General features: G+C 41.8%; 1 protein-coding gene and 1 long non-coding RNA gene across 2 annotated transcripts in view; both read left to right on the top strand.

The window, feature by feature from the left end:
- Positions 1–17540, top strand: part of LOC144692655 (uncharacterized) — a 169190-nt gene that overhangs the window by 49861 nt on the left and 101789 nt on the right. The window lies entirely within an intron of this gene.
- The window catches only part of LOC144692652 (complement factor H-like), a 137469-nt gene that overhangs the window by 20896 nt on the left and 99033 nt on the right, over positions 1–17540 (top strand). Inside the window, exons 3-7 of the mRNA XM_078561728.1 lie at positions 2326–2431; positions 10189–10265; positions 12939–13136; positions 15209–15379; positions 17128–17298. Coding sequence (XP_078417854.1) covers positions 2326–2431; positions 10189–10265; positions 12939–13136; positions 15209–15379; positions 17128–17298 — 723 coding nt within the window. The remainder of the gene's footprint in view (positions 1–2325; positions 2432–10188; positions 10266–12938; positions 13137–15208; positions 15380–17127; positions 17299–17540) is intronic.

The following is a 17540-nucleotide window of genomic DNA, read 5'->3' as shown; positions in this document are numbered from 1 at the left end:
TTGTGCAGTTAATAGGATATGCCACTTGAACTCACTGACCTTGATAATTCATGCAAGATCATTAAACTCCTCCCTGCACTGCATCCAGGTTCTTGGAGCTCTAATTCTGGCATTGACCTCTATTTCTTCCCACTGCCTTCTTAGCGTACGTCTGGAGGGCCAACCGCCCCTCTGCAGATACAGTACATCTCTCTTACTTTCCATCCTGTCCTCTAAGACATGCAGTGCATCTTCGGAAAACTTTGGTGCACACTTTCTAACATAGTCAGCCATTTTGCAATCTCTCACAGAACTCCTTTAAAGGAGGTGCAGCCTGTGCTAGGCACTCAGAATATCGGACCCTCTGCCAATGCATGTCGCCAATGAACAGCACGGGATGTGTGCTGGCTGCACACATTTGTCATGCTGTCTCCATTGTAATGAATGGGTGTGGATTAATCAGGCTTTACAATCCCTGCATCTAGTGCCAGGGGTTATCCAACTTAATGCCCTAGGACTTTGTCACATTTAGCTATTGAGATATTCAATGAATAAAGAAAGCAAGCTATAGATAACCATCACATATTACAGTAGCTGCCAGTACCAAAGGAAAAGATTTAGTGGCTGTGCTATCAAATCTGTAATACGTCTACAAATATATTCAAACCTATGTGATACAAATACTTAATAGATATTAATAAATCATGCTGATACACCATAAGTTACAGAAAGTAGAAGTCACTGCAATGGTAAAACATTGACTATTTTTGTAACCATTCTTGATATTAATCAATAAGCATCAAGTTCATTGCTGATTATTCTTTATTAGTAAAACCATTGTGCTGAAACCCAAACACTTAGCTTAATCTGAAGTCGGACGTCAGCAACTCCAGTTCCTGAAGAGCCTCGGGCCTTTTGCACATGCGCCAGTCGGGAAATAGCCACACATGTATGGTTCATTTATTTTACCTTTATCAGGCCAGGAACCGGTCCTGCACATCTGCACAGAAGCAAAGAAGGGCAAATGGTGCGAAAAGCAAGCCAGATGAACTGGGGCGCCATTACCTAGTAAGGTGCCAGGGAGCAGGACACAGGAGGGGGACAGAGAAATAGGTTCCAAACCAGGGAGGGGGGCACGGAGAGGTCCCAGGATGAAGGCCCCAAGGAAAGGACAAAGACAGGGATCAGGAATTAATTTAAGCTAAAAGAAAAGAAAGAAGCAGAGAAATCATTTCAAAGTTAAAGAAAGAGCTGCAGTGAGTGGAATTGTAGTGAAGTGGGCTTGAGAGAAGCCCTGAAGATCCAAGAAGGCAGCCGAAGGTTGGTGGCTCTGTGTTATGGGTCGTTGGGGCAAAGGTACCCTTTTGAAGCAGTGGCGCCTGTTTATCACGGCCAAAGATCTGAAAGTGTGCTTGGAAGGTGACACTTGAATGTACTCAGAAATCCAGAGGAAAGGAATCTTGGAAGATGAGCTTAAAACCCTGTGAGGTGGTCCATTGTTGAAGCTACCCAAGTGGGAGTGACTTTTGGAAAGAATTCCAATGTGAGATCTTCGAATGTGGAAATTGGAAACCCTTGTGAGAAAGACAAAGTTTCAGTGAGATTGGTTGTCTCAATGTGACAAACATCTGGATGGGTAGTTGACAAATCCATGGAATCTGCTTTGCTCGCATTTGTCATTCATTGTTCAGTGTGTGTCAAAGAGAGAAGACAGGGATTTTAAGCTCTCCAAGAAGGAAAGCTACAAGGCTATTGGGACAGTTACTGAATAATTAGTTCTAGAACTCAGTAAAGTGATCAGTTTAGAGAGTTGCAACTGGAAGACTGAGTTTGTTTGCTCTATAGTTGAAGAAACAGTGAGATTAGAGTGCGGTTTTTGGGTGTCTCAGGGACCGATACAAGTTGGGTGAGAAGCATCAAGTGAGTGCTCAGGAATTCACCAGAAGAAAACTGTTTACAGCTGTGTCAGTTTCAAGTGAGAAGCCTTTGTGTCAAGCTAGTGGTAACTCTTCACTGCTTTATGTGTCTATAAAGATATTGCTGAGGTAAAGGAATAGTGGGAATTTGAATCACTTTCTTGTGTTTGTATTGAGATATTTCCAATCGTTTTGTCTGGTCTAATATAGTTCACTTTTCTTGTTTTAATAAGTATTTTATTCTATGTATTAAAAGTTCTTCAGCAGAGTCCTGTGAATTTGTTCAGTAACTTAACTCCAGTTTCTCAAAGAAAAGTTAGAATCTATCAAGCCAGGTTTCATTCTGGGATCTGACTTGTATTAACATCATCTGGGATCATAACACCATTAATTAACTCTTAATTCTATTTCAACCCAACCTCAATGTCAGTAAAGCCTTGCGGAAGTCCTGGAGATACTCTACATTCAACATTTCAGCTAGTAGAAGGTGAAGACCTGGTGTTTGGTGCACGCATTGAATATACATGTGATGAAGGGTGAGAGTTGAATTATCATAATCTGATTCTACTTATTATCAGGAGAAAGAACAGTTACACATGATACGATGCATTTATTTCTCTAATCATTTATTTTAGGTTCAATCACTGAAGAAAGTATTAGTTCTTCAATAAATCTGCTTGATCTTCTACACAGTGGCATTTTTCCACTGCTTTTAAATATGTCCATTGTGAAACATTTTACATATAGTATTTGCTTCCTGTCCACAAGCTGTACTACCTGTGTTACAATTTGGAGTAATACTTTATACATCAACATAATCATGGAAGTGGCTTATCATAATGTTTATAATAGGACAACGTATGATGAAAACTCCCTGTATCATTGTTTATAAAAGGTAAACATTTTTGCGACACTCTGTAGAAAACTTATTGCCTACTTTTTCCCCTCAGTAACTATAATTTGCAATTCTAAAATAAGGTTTTAAACTTTTTTTAAAATAACTATCTTTGAACTATAAGTAAACTTTTTACTTGAAGGTATCACCCTCTTTTAAATTTGAGGTTGGACTTGATATTTTTGCCTAGAGCTGTGACTTTTAGCTGAAGGCACATCTTGCAATGGGACATAAATATGTGCACAATTTTGGTAACATTTATTCCAGTCAAATTGTTGGACATTTTCAATTCAGCTTCAGTAATATTTGCTTGGATGTTTTATAATTATTTGAAGAGCAAGGAGAGACCGAATTTCAAAAAATCGAAACAAATATATAAATTGCGTGTCTTTTTTAAAAAGTGTGTGAGAGCAAGCGCAAGGGAGACTGTTTATGTTCTATAAGTGGATTCATCTGAGAAAGCCCCAGTGCAGCGCTGCCAAACTCTGGAACCTCTCCCCAGTTCTGCCAAAGCAGAGGGCATTCTTCCAGTGCTATCAAAACTCGATGCTAATCACAGTGCTTTAAAAAGCCAAGACAATTCTTTCAGAGCTAGTAAAGTGCTGAACCACCCTCTCCTCCACCCTCCCTTTTACACCTCCCTGTTACACCTAAATACTGGGCGGGGTGTATTTTGGCCAAAGACTGAAAACAAAGGCTAAATATGCGCTGTACTAATAGAAGATGCCTCTTTGAAAGGCTGGGCTCAGCACACAATTTTCAGGGTCATTGATGATTATCATGATTTGTGTGTGCCTGGAAGCATTGAAGCCAACAACCGCAGGCTTAGCTTTTATCTGCTGATTAGATGCTATTTTCCTGAAGTTCTGTATGTCATCTGCACTCACCCATTTCTACTTAAGGCGTGGAGTATGATGGCTAGGAGTAGAAGAGTGCATTGGGGAGTGAGAGAGAGAGACAGAAAGAGAGAGAGAGAGAGGCAGTGAGAGACCAGTTTCGCCAATGCAGCACTGGAGGTCCTAGGGAGGAGCAGAATCTGCAGGGCTGAAGGAGTCTACTGAGGGAACTGACACACCATATTTAGGACAATATTGCCCAGGAGGTCATAGCCAGGAGACCTGGCCACAAGAAATTTGTGCCCACAATAAACCACTCAGGATACAATCCCATCCCATGATCCAAGTGAGATCCCATCTCACCAACACACTTCTCAACAGCTGCAGCACCAGCATCATAACCTCAAAACACTTCATTCACTACCTAACTATAGACTAACATTCACAAACCACACAATACTGAGTCACTCATATGCACTGCTCATATCTCAGATACATTCCATAGTTCTTCAGTGATTTGAGATATCACACATAATATTAAGCAGCAGGGAATTCTGTGGTGAGTAACTCACCTCCTGACTCCCCAAAGCCTGTCCACCATTTACAAGGCACAAGTCAGGGGTGTGATGGAATACTCTCCATTTGCCTGGATGAGTGCAGCTCCAACAACAATCAAGAAGCTTGACACCATCCAGGACAAAGCAGCCTGCTTGATTGGCACATCCACAAACATTCACTCCCTCCACCACCTTTTGAAACTTGGCCCTGCAAGTTCCTCACTTGACCTCTCTACAGGACAGCTAGCATATGACCTTGCCCCCAGAAAGGTGGCACTCAGTGTGCCTATTAGTGCCCAGTGTGTCCCATTGTGAAGATCCCTCTTCTAAGCTAGCCTCTAAGTTGCGCATGGTATCAGTGTCAGGATTCATGCCTCCGACAATAAAAGCTGTTGATCCGGTGCATTCATCCTCAGTCTCCTCCTCCTCCTCTGATGGTGATGAGGTGGCTGACTACCTTCCTGTACCTGCTCCATGGGTGAGGTGCATCTTGCTCCTGGGAGCTGCACTGATAAAATCTGAAAGGATTAGTTTACAGCACATATGGTCATTTCAGGAAGATGAGTGTGATGAGGCCATAAAGAGCTTGGGATTAAAAATAGCTCTGGGTGATTAGAGATAAGGAATAATTTGGCATCTGCGAGGAAATTGCAGCTGTCATGTACCTTCCGGCAGGATGCCCCCTTTTCTGTCTTTGGCCATGGCATCATAGTGCTCCTCTTGATCATGGCCAGCATTATCTCTTCAAGGAAAGTGATATCATAGAACCACGAAAAGTTACGGTGCAGAAAGAGGCTATTCAGCCCATTGTGTCTGCATTGACCAAAAAAGAGGAAAAAGCAACTAGCCGCTCATTTTAATCTCACTTTCCAGCACCTGGTCCGTTGCCTTACAGGTTACAGCACTTCAGATGCAGATCCAGGTACCTTTTAAATGAGTTGAGTGTTTCAGCCTCAACCACCAACTTAGGCAGTGAATTCCAAATGCCCACCACCCTCTGGGTGAAAAAGTTTTTCCTCATGTCCTCTCCAATCCTTTTACCAATCACTTTAAATCTATGCCTCCCTGGTAATTGACCCCTCACTAGGGGAAACAAGTTTTTCCTGTCTACCTTACCTAGGCCCCTCATAATTTTGTACACCTCAATTAGGTCATCCCTCAGCCTCCTCTGTTCTAAGGAAAACACCCCCAGCCTGTCCAATCTCTCCTCAAGCTGCAATTTTCAAGTCCTGGCAACATTCTTGTAGATCCCCTCTGCACTCTCTTCAAAGCAATTATGTCCTTCCTGTAATGTAGTAACTAGAACTGTACAGAAAACTCCAGCTGTGGCCTAACCAGCGTTGTTTACAGTTCCATCATTTCATCCTTCACCGAATAAAGGAAAAGATTCCATATGCTTTCTCGACCATCTTGTCCACCTGTCCTGCCACCTTTAAGGGCCTATGGACATGCACTCCAAGGTCTCTCACTTCCTCAACCCCTCTCAATATCCCCTTGTTTATTGAGTATTCTCTTGCTTTGTTTGCCCTCCCAAAATGCATTACCTCACACTTTTCCAGTTTGAATTCCATTTGCTACTTCTATGCCCATTCAACCAAACCTTTGATATCATTCTGGAGTCAATAGCTATCCTCTTCACTATCAACTACGTGGCCAATTTTTGTGTCACATGCAAATTTCCCAATCATGCCTCCCACATTTATGTCTAAATCATTAATATATACAAACAGCAAGGGCCACAACACTGAGCCCTGCGGAACACCCTTGGAAATTGTTTTCGATTTGCAAAAACATCCATCAACATTACCCTTTGTTTCCTGTCACTGAGCCAATTTTGGATCGAACCTGCCCCCTTCCTCTGTATCCCACGAGATCTCACTTTCCTGACCAGTGTGCCATGTGGGACATTGTCAAATGCCTTACTGAAATCCATGTAGACAACATCAATCTTCCCAAAACTGTATTTCCCTTTCCCCCAGTCAGATCCTACTGCCACCTGTTATGTGTTAATTTTGCCTGGAAGACAAAAAATAGTGATTGAAACAATTGTATTGACAGGTGTGTGTGTGTGTGTGTGTGTGTGTGTGATGTCTCAAATCACTGAAGAACTGTGGGTATGACAAACCAAATGTTTGGTGCAATGGACAGCCTGCCCAAAAGCTTATGGGTCTGGCTAGGGGGGTTGGAAGAGTCCGTCTCTACCTTGAACTCTGGATGGCTGCAAATTCTGAAATCCATCCTCGCCAGCATGGAGATGCTAGTGTCTTCCAGCTAGAAACCTGTGGAGCCCGACATCTTGCAGCATCTGATGGCTGAGCCTGAAGCATCCACTGTAGTTGTGGCAGCTTACATGGAATGTCAAGCTGCTGTCATGGAAGGCCAGGGAACTGCCATAGTGACTTTGGGCTCCTTGGTTGAAAAAAGATCCCCAAATGATGGGGAATCCCACAATTCTGTTGAATTTGAGGGCTGTCTGCTTCTGTCTTCCCTGGCCATAGAGAATGATATATAGTCATGCCTCAAGATGATTAGAACTGCTAAGAACTCCCTTACACAAAAGTGAACAGAGGATTGTGATATGTGACTTATATAATTTGTGGCAAATCATTCAGAGCAAAGGTCCAATATGTCCATGACCAACTGCTCCCTTTCTTCAGGTGACTCCTGTAAGGCCTTCAATTTAGGTACAGTGGTCAGTACTCAAACTTTTTAAGTACTGAGACAATGTCTGGGAAGAATTTTGATAGAGTGTTGGTGAAATCTCGACAAAGGCTCTCAGATAGTTCCAGTTCCATTAAGGTTAAGTGCCTCTGTGGCCATGACTGCCACAGGCAATGTAGTTCTGACCGCACTGTAAGACCTCTGCCTTTGTTTTAACAGTATTTACCATTTTGCAGGCAGTGCTGCATAAGACAGATCACAGAGACTCACTGTGCAAAGACTGATAACTTGTCAGAGAGAAATAGGCAAATTGAGCATGAGGGTTTGTAAGGGTTGCAGACTTCTTCATGGTGCAGGTGCTATTGACTGTTTGCACAATGCCTTGTGTACAACTCATGTCAGCTCTGCCATGCACCTGAACTGAAAGGGATTCCACTCCCTTGATATGCAGCTGGTGTTGACCATAAACAGCGCATCATGCAGATCAATGCCCAGTATCCTGGAAGCAGTCACGATTCATTCATTCTATGGTAGTCCACTGTGCCAGTTGTATTTTGACCATCACAACAACCAAAGGGTAACTACTGTGTGACAAGGGCTATTAAGCTGACATCATGGCTCATAATGTTTGGTTCACAACCCACACACATGTGCAGCATGCATATAATGACAGCCATGTTGCCCAAGAAATCTGACAGATCAGAGCACTGGCCTACTAAAGGAATGATTCTGCTGCATGGACCACTCTGGAGAACCCCTGCAGCATTCAGCTGAACAGGCCTCATGGAAACTCTTTTTTTTGAGTTACCAACAGTCACAGATTGCAACTTCTTTCGAGTACAATCACAGTTCTTGGTTTTTCCAGGAGTGGGACATGAACCCACAACCCTCTGATTCAAAGGCGAGGGTGCTATGGACTGAGCCACAGCTGATGTGAAGCTTACAACAGTGCTTGCTAAGTGGGTTAAGTTGAAATGTACGAATGTTAGGTATGAGTCTTGATTGATAGAGGTTCTTGGTAGAGAGTGATGAGATGGAGTGATTTGAGCAGCGGCTGAGGCTAATGATGTATTTAGTTGGCATTTGAGGATGCATTCACTGACCTTGACCACTCATAGGAGCTCATTAAACTTCTTACATCACTCCATCCAGGTGCTTGGGGCTAAATCTCTAGCATTAACTGCTGTGGCTATCTGTTCCCATTGATTTCTCATCATGGGGTGAATTTTATGGCCCATTGCCAGCTTATTTGAAGGTGGGGGAGCGTGTACAATAAAACAGGTGGCCTGCCTGCTGTCTTCCTGCCCACCCCTAAGCTGTCTCCCATATTACAGTGGGCAAGGAAGGTGTCGGGCAGCTCACCCACCCTTGGAACTATTAAGGCTCTTACGTAGCCAAGTAATGGTCACTTAAGTGCCTCATTCCGCCTCTGCCACTGTAATATGTGCAGCAGGGAAAAGTGGAAGCAAGGCAGGCTATCTAGCAGATTTTACTGCACTGGATGCTGTCAGCCAGGGAGGGAGGGTGTACATCTTTGGGGGATTCCCTGTGCCCATCAGGGCCACCCCTCCTGAAGGTCATACACTCCTTTAGTGCTCCCCTCTGGCCTCCAAAACCCAACCTCCCATCCCTCTTCCCCCCCTCACTGGGGTCTTCCAGGCAGGCCTGACCAAAATCCCCAACTTAACTGTTCTGGGATCCATTACTTCATCTTCATGGACTGCCTGTAGCCCCAGAAATGGCCATTACTCTGTTCTGGCGCTGCTGGGACTACAGAGCTGCCAGCCAATCAGATTGGCTGGCAGTTCTCCAGGGCAAGACTTCCCAGCTGGGTTTCTGGTCGCCATGTTGCCAATAGACTTTTAAGTTTGGACGGGTCAGGGGTGGGGTAATCCACTCCCATGTGTCTCGAGACCCTCCTGTTCCCATGAGGATTCAGGGTGTCTCTCCTTCTTTCTACCTTCTCCACCAAGACCTCCATGCAGTGTCCACTCTTTCCTAGGGACAGCCACTCTTCTCGCTTTCCCAGGTCAAATTGTTGCAGAATGACTCCCAGTATCTGATCAAGCCACAATGCACCTCCCCTGTAAGAGGTGCTGGCTGCCTTTAAGTAGCGATTTCAAGTCCCCTAGTGACACGTGTAGCCATTGAACAGCGCAGATAGCACTGGCTGCTTGTAGAAGACATTACAACTGGCTGGCAGCCTGAAGTTGCTATGCTGTCTGCATTACGTTGAACTAGCTTTGCTAATTCATGTGTTGCATGCCTGTGCACATTTCCATAAACTAATCAACATAACCCCCTCAGACTCTAAATATCCATGGACAGGTGGGATAATGAAGCATCGATACTGCCAAAATCCCAGCTGGAATGTCTGTCACTGGCTCTGCCATAGTTTGCCATAGCATGATAGAGTAATGCTGAAATCCAGGAAAGTTTGATTTAAGTAAGCCAACAGCCTGTATAGATGTGAAATGTATGTGAAAGATGTTGGATTGTTTCAGGCTAATAAGAAAGAACTAAATTAGAAGATTTCTCATATATTCAATGGGCAAAGAAGCATTGCCTTCAATATTCTAAGAACGACAGGAAATTGGTGAAATATTTTTGTCTGCACACTAGTGCATTTAGTTATTTTTGAAAAGCTAAATTTAATTGAAGGAAATAAGAAGAAACCAAAACAGTAGATGAATTCATGACCACCTTACATAGTTGGCCAAATATCGCACGTTAGGGCAGCTGACCGGCTACAATGTATTTTGCCCAACCGCTACCCACCCCCCCCACCCTACCTGCCTGTGTCTCTGTATATCTTTGGTTACATCCATTGCTTTCAAAGTGCTAATGGTGGCTCAGTGGGTAACACTCTCGACTCCCCCAAATCACAAGGTTCTGGATTCAAGACCCACTCCAGGCTTGAGCACAAAAATCTAGGCTGACACTCCAGTTCAGTGCTGAGGGATGCTGCACTGTCGGAGATGTGCCATCTTTCAGATGAGATGTTAGACAGAGGCCCCATCTGCTTGCTTGGGTGGAGTAAAATATCTCATAGTGCTGTTTTGAAAAAGAGGAGTTACCCCGAGTGCCCTGGCCAATAGTTATTCCTCAATTAATATCACACAAATGGATTATATGGTTATTGTCACAATACTATTTGTGGGTGTTTGCTGTGTGCAAATTGGCTGTCACGTTTTCTATATTCAAACAGTAAATATACTTCAAAGAAAGTATTTAATTGACTGTGAAGTGCTTTGAGACATCCTGTGGTTGTGAAAACTGCTATATTGATGCAAATCCTTCTTTCCTTCGAAAGAAATTATTTATTTTATTGCTTCCTTTTAAAGATATAGGATGGTGGGCACAAAAAATTACCGCAATTGTGAAGCAACTGGGTGGACTGGTCTTGTTCCATATTGTGAAGGTAAGGAAAAAATTTTTTAAAAGCTGTATCATGTTTGTTAGAGATAGTTGTAAGATATTACAATTATTTACTCATTTAATAATCATCTGGTTATTTCTAATATATGTTCTATATAAAAGTGTACTCTTCTTTATCATTGGCTCACCATCCAAGAGGACAGAAATGTATTAACCTTCCTCAAAATTGCTTCAACTCTGCCCAATCTCAACCGGTATCCTTGACAGTCTGTCGTCATAGCAACTTCAAAACAGCAGGCTGCAGGTTTGCATGTGCAAACGGCTATCCATTGGCAATATATGGTTGATCCAGCTTAAGCTGTTTGGTTACTCCTGTTCCATTTTGTATTCTAAAATTATTGAGAGCAGGATCAGCTCTAAATGCCTCTTTTTCAAAATAAATTTAAAAAGTTGACAAAGTATTGCCCACTTGTTCTTCAGTTTGGATACCAACTGTGAGGGGCCCATGGAATTTCCTTGTGTGATGTCTGAGCATTCCTCTTCTCCAGTTCCCTTCCCACTCTCCTCAAATTTGATCATACACACTCTCTTATGTTTCACACCCATCCTCCCTCTCATCATTATTGAACTTCTCATTTATGAAACTTGCTATTTTATTCCAACTCTTAATCACACAGCCCCCTTCCTTAGTTCCATAATTGCTGACAACCAAACTAATGTGTCCCAATCTTCCTGCTTGGTTTTGTATAACTTTCAAAACTGTGGTCATTATCTTCTCAGGAAGACACTTCGACTCTGTCCTACTACCACCTTCTTTTTGTTTCTATAGTCCTGAATGATCACTGCATTGCAATTATGCTCTTCATTGTCCCTTAATCAGCCACAGCATTGAAAACATAGCTGTGTGATTGTGGCCCATTGTGTTCTGGTTTGTCTTTCCTCCAAAGTCCACCTCTATAGCATGCTCTGCCTTTTTCTACACTTACCTGTTGCATTATCAACATTGCATTTCCTTAATTGGTTGTTTCTTCTGTACTCAACATCACCACATTGTAAGTCCCACTTTTTACCATTTACATGCTATTCTCTAATGGCACCATTGGAAACATGGGCCTAGATTTTCACAGAGACATGGGGACCCCACAGCTCATCCAAAATGGACCGGGATCCCAGATCCAGAAGCCATGCCCAATTTCCAACAGATCCTATTTTTGCTGGTAGGGGAACAGGGGTGAGACGTGACTCACACATGGGGGATACCCAAATCCAGCAGGGCCATTTGAACTCAATGCTGAGTTTAAACAGACCCCATTTTCGCTGGAGCGAGGGCCTTATCACGTTGCATGTGACGTAACGATTTTTTTAAGAATACACGTAAATGCTCATAAAAGGCAGGTATAAGCACAAACCTGAGCTCAATTTACTCATTCATTATCTAATTTGACCATTTTCTTGCATTTCCAAAACATCACCCATCTCTTCCTCTATAAACCTCCCTCTACTTTAGAAACCTCAAGGTTGGATTTTCATCAGCACACGCTTTTTAATAATCCTCTTACCTCCATCTTCAAAGTGTTAAACGTGCAGGTTATGTCTTCAGCTATATCAAAACTATATAAACTTGCTGGGCTCCACTGACGCTCTGTTCGCCTAGAGAATCTGCATTAAAATTCTATTAACAGTCACTTGGTAGTACAGAACTTGAATAACACTGAAAAGAGAGACATGTCGCCGAAGCTCTTCTTCTTGCACAAATGCAAGAATGCTATATTTCAAATGATCACAACAATTTATACTATAGGAGAAAAGAGGTTCTGATTGGCTGGCAAGTTGACTCTAATTGGCTGAGGTATACCATGGACAAAGCAACAGGAATCATAGGCTCCTCAAGCTTCCATATTCAAAAAATGTGCAAGACTTAAACAGATTCCTTTTGTTTGCGGACAACAGGTCCTTGTATATGAACGCATGTTCCTTCAAGCAAGCATAAATGAGCCACATTATGAGCTCAACTGATCATCTTAAATTTGTTTATGGTGTAGCTATTAGTGCACTCAGAATTGTTCAGTAAGTTCTGCCCAATCGTAGAATCACATCAAACAGTAGACATTTGGTTTTGGGTTTTGCAAGCACAGGCTGATTGAGTACGGTCTGTACTCAGCCTATTACAAACAGCTAGAGGAACATGTTGTTTGATTCGATCAACCAATCATTCGACATATGGCCCCCTTACTTGGCATTGCAACAGCGCTGAAATTCATACACAACATTACTCAATTGTGTGGTAGGCAGAACATTTTTTTGGACTGACAGCAATATCCTATTAGTGGAAAATACCACTCGTGCCACCACTGCATAAATTCTATTATCAAGTGCCAGATAATATCAATCAGGGAGCATTTTTACATTCGCTTTCTGAGCGGTCATCTGGCAGAGCGGATCTCCTGCCCATTACAGAACCCACCTAATTTTCATTGCAGATTCTAAAAGGGATGGATAACCCACTTTCCCAGGTTACAGCCCAGTTGACTAAGTTGTAAATGACACCCGTTGTGTCTCTTCTGGTGGTTTTACTATTAAACCAGTTAAGATTCATTGGAAACAAGCTGGCATTCTAATATTGCAGATGAAAATGGCAAACTGTACTCACGTTGGTAAGAATGGAACATCGCAGATTCAATATCACAATAATTGCAATATTCAATTTGTTTTACAGTACAGACTTGCCCCGCCGTGAAAGAACCAGAAAATGGAAAGATCATTGTGTCAGGGACATTTGACCTTGACCAGGATTTTCCTTTTGGTTCTGCCCTGCAATTTGAGTGCAGTTCTCCACATCTGGAAATTCAAGGTGCCAAGGAAATATACTGCTTAGCAAACGGAACATGGAGTAATCCAGTTCCTCAATGTAAAGGTAAGGTCTAATATTTATAGCTGCACATTTATAGCTAGGAACATGCTGGAAGGAAACATAGATCAAACATAAGGGTATAACAGTGCAACATTGGCTTTCTGACTCATACCCTTTGAGCATGACTCCCCAAATTAAACTTCATGTACAATCCTAGATGGTGAACATCAGGTTACTATTTAATCTCAGGGGACATCACTGCTAGGTTTGTTTCAGTGTCACACACTTCGCAGGAGTCATTGGAAAGCAGTAAAGGTCAAGATTCCTGATTATTTTTCCCTCTCTGTAGTCTGGATCTTGTGATCAATCATCGTGCCTCATTGCCTCCATGTTTGAGAACACCTAACTCAATTTAGACCAGACATAAGATCTTGAAGCATTATGATGGATCTGCACCACACAATATACTACCTTTATTTCCAGAAAAGTTGAGGATCTGCAATCTGCACAACACGTAGTCTTTTACTTTTCCCCTATGCAGCAACACATTTGCTAATTTAATCAATTATTCAGTAATAGAATAACCTAATCAGAAGTTAGTATGATTGTTTGTCAGCTTTAGAATGTAGACCAACTAAGAGTGGATTGCACAGAATTTTCTGTGTCATTTCGCACCAGTATTTTGCTTGACATAACTAATATAGCTTATATTTGATAAATATGGACTGATTTAGATGAGCTGAAGAACGTATAGGACTTAAGGATAAATTATCTTAGTCTCTTTGAAGAACATTATGCAAGGAGATTCTAATGCAGCAGGAAGATTTTACTGAGTCTAGAACATCGATCATTCCAGACAATATGAACAATGTTTTCCCAATGCCACCAGTCTGTGTACAGTAGCTAAAATTGCAGTTGACTCTGTTTCTTTTGCCAAAGAATCTTACCAAATTCCTATCAAAAGTCGTTCAGAGTGCAGTTGCATGGTACATTTTTCATCTTTCATTAATTTCAAAGTCCAGTTGTCTCCAGACCGTTGGAGCAAGGGCGATGAATGGACAGGGGACTTGCTAACAATGCTTTGGCAATCTAATATATATATACCTCCCCAGAAATATGATTGATTTTATACACAGCACTCTTACAGCAGATGTATTTCATTATCAAAATCAACCACCATTAAGTTTAGTATTTGGTGGTAAAACTATTTGGGGTAGAAAGTAGAATTTGTTGCACCCAATTTGTGGCAAAGAGTGCTAATTTTAGGGAGAAATGTCCTGCTCCTGATTCATGCCAGGGGTACAAGCACTGCCAGATTGCTTTACTTGGCTGTCCAGGTGCCCATGGCACTCGTCTTAAACAGGCATTAAATGCCTCACATATGTAAATCAGGGACTTAACATTTCAAGGCTATTGCATTAAATAGGTCAGTGAGGATCAGCAAGCCCGGGGCCTGCACCATTCAGGGTTTTCCAATGGTTACAATGGACTATGCAGGAGCTGCCAACAAGAATGTAAGTTTTTAAAATTTTAAACACATTCCTGTGCACCTAAAGGCAGGAATACTTTGCGTGCCTCTACAGCTTTTCTAAGGGCTACGTCCAACTTGTGATCACAAACCGCGCTCCCTCCTCCCACCCCATAACCGCCCCCAAACCTCCGCCACAATGTCCTTTCACAACTCTCTTTAGAACCTACCATATCAATTGAACCCTTTACAATGGATGGGTTGGCTTTGATGACAGCAGCTCATTCAAATCATGAGGTTCATGGTATAATTTTGTGTGAGCTTTAGCCATCCTGCTTGGGGTATGTGTGCTGCTTGTGTGTTATTTGTTGCACCTGAAAATGGGACATAACCAATTTTTACCCCTTCGTGTTTCTTTTTTTAATAAACTGATCAGCATAACATGCCTGTAAATAAATAAACTTTACATCACACTGTGTCAAAATCATCTCAAAATTGCTACTTTTTTGAGTGCAATAACTGCTATGTGAGTAAAATTAATAAATTCAGCATTGAGACAGATTGGTATTCTCTTTTGGTATATAGCAAAGATTAAGCTCACAATTTTTTAAACATTCTAATTAGTTCAAAATCTTAATCAAACAGTTTCAGTAATTTTCCCTTTCAGAATTGGAATGCAAGATACCAACTATATCCAATGGGCGTGTGGTGAGCAAACAACGCGTTTTCAAATATTCTCAAAGACTAAAATATAGATGCAATCGCAATTATAGACCTGAAAACATTCAACAAACTACATGCGGTAAATTTGGATGGAATCCACTACCGATTTGTTCACGTAAGCAGATTAATTTGTTATTAATTAATAGCTTCAATTTAGCCAAGAGATGCTTTTGGACTGTACACCACATCTTGCTTCTGATCTGGCCCATACCTTTATTGCACCATGAGCTAGAAGAAAGCTTCATTCTTAAACTACACCTAGGTATGATTTTGAACCTACCTTCCTGTTATCCTGGCTGTAGCCGCCATCCTACCACTACTAAGTCTTCTGTGGTGTAATTTAAACAAAAGGGTGAACTTAAACTTAATTCAATGTTGCCTTCAGAGTTAACATTCTTCTGTGCCTTCATCAGTTGCTGATGTTGGCCTTGCAAAATTATACAGCCACTTCAAAAGACTAATTTGCAGGAAAATAGTATTTCAGAACATAAGACCATACAAGCTCCAGGGTCTCTTTCCATATTTCACATCAGTGCCTTATTTGAATATACAACTTTGATCTAATGTAACTGACTAGATTATTGATGGCTGTAATAGTGAATCTCTAGAGTCAGAAGGGACCATCTGCTCCCTTTCAAATATGTGTGGGGAGGGGCAATTTCCCTCAGGAATTGTCCTCTGCCATCCATTTCCTAGGGAGGTCTTGTGTTGATAGTGTCCCTGCTTCTGAGCCAGAAGCTCTAGGTTCAAGTCCCACTCCAGGACTTCACGGCCAAGGAAGGTGCATTCATAACACAGTCAAACAGGTCGAGTACCAACCTGTAAATCCTTTCAACACACTCCATGTGGGTGGTAAGAGTGGGAGAAATTCCTGTTCTTCCATGTGATGGAAAGAAAATTGGTGCCTCTATTTAATCAATCCCAACTACAATATGTATGTAGCCGCAGCTGGACAGCAGTTTGGATTTGATTGGTGCCAACAGCATGGGGTTTGATCCCCATTTTGGCTGGGGTGGATTTAGAACCTGTCTCCATGCCCTACCTATGATGGAGGTCGTGGTGTTGTGGATTGGGTCTGCCTCTGGGCATAGCAACACTGGACACCACGAGAAAACTCCATGCATTCTTGGAGTAGTACCCAGAAGGGATATTGAAATTTTAAATGCCCTGAAGAGAGTTGAGATGATTGCATGGTGACTAATTCAATTTCCTTTCCATGTGAATTTTTTTTTCATTAAAAAAAATCCATCTGCGTTTCAGACTGGATGCCCTGCTGCATTGTGACTAGTATCCAAGGCCACTTGCCCAAATTTCCTTCCACTCTGCTTCCAATGCAGGCAGGCTCCCAACCTGTGCCAGAAAAACCATTTTAATGAGTAGGAAATCAGCCAGGGTTACAGGCACAGGCTAAAGGAAGGCCAAATCTTGCTATCATTCTGGTGTGAGCAAAATCATCTCCAGCAAATCTGAATTTGGAGTCTGAGTACTCACAGCACTTCATGGGAGACTGAGTAGTGTCCATGTGTGTCTCCCAAGTCTCCAATTTTGGTGCAAGTTCTCTGCAATTGTTCTGACCCCACATATATCATTTGCAATGTAATGTAATCCAACGTAAAAAAAATTACAACTCTTATTTGTAAAAGTTTCCTGCTAAATAAAATATCAAGACTACTTGTAGCGTTAATTTGAATATTCAGTCATTGAGATCAATTGTGTGACTCATTTTTCCCCATCAGCTGAGGTAATGCAGATATCCCCATCTTTACACCTTTCAAAACAATTGGAATCTCTTTTATAAATGAAGATAGCGATTGTGGAGTTATTACTATCGCTGTAGCAAAACCTATCATTGTATTTTTTCAGCCATAGTATGCAGAATTACACAAATAGAACATGGTAATTTCCTAACTAGCAAGTGGATGTACGCCCACAACGAAGAAGTGAATTACACTTGTGAGAAAAATTACAAACCTTCACGCTCAGGTACAGTAAAGTGTCAAGCATCTGGATGGATCCCAAATCCAAGCTGTGAAGGTAATTGATTTTTGTTTTCTAATCTGTTCACAATACGTAGAATCCATAGCAGATAATTCCGCCTATTAATCCTCATTACATTATAAAAGTAATGTATACTATTTACGTGTATTTTTCATTAGGGGAATTTTTAAAATAAATACCTTCCATGATTTCCTATGTGCTAAATGTTAAATAATTACTCAGATCAAATTGTTTAGTGGGATATATTATGCTGAAATACCAGTGATGACTTCTGCCTC

This window comes from Cetorhinus maximus, chromosome 17 (genome assembly GCF_964194155.1).
Source record: "Cetorhinus maximus chromosome 17, sCetMax3.hap1.1, whole genome shotgun sequence".
In the NCBI taxonomy this organism is placed as follows: Eukaryota; Metazoa; Chordata; class Chondrichthyes; order Lamniformes; family Cetorhinidae; genus Cetorhinus; species Cetorhinus maximus.
The sequence above is the reverse complement of the archived record's forward strand: the minus strand, read 5'-3'. Positions and strand labels throughout refer to the sequence as shown.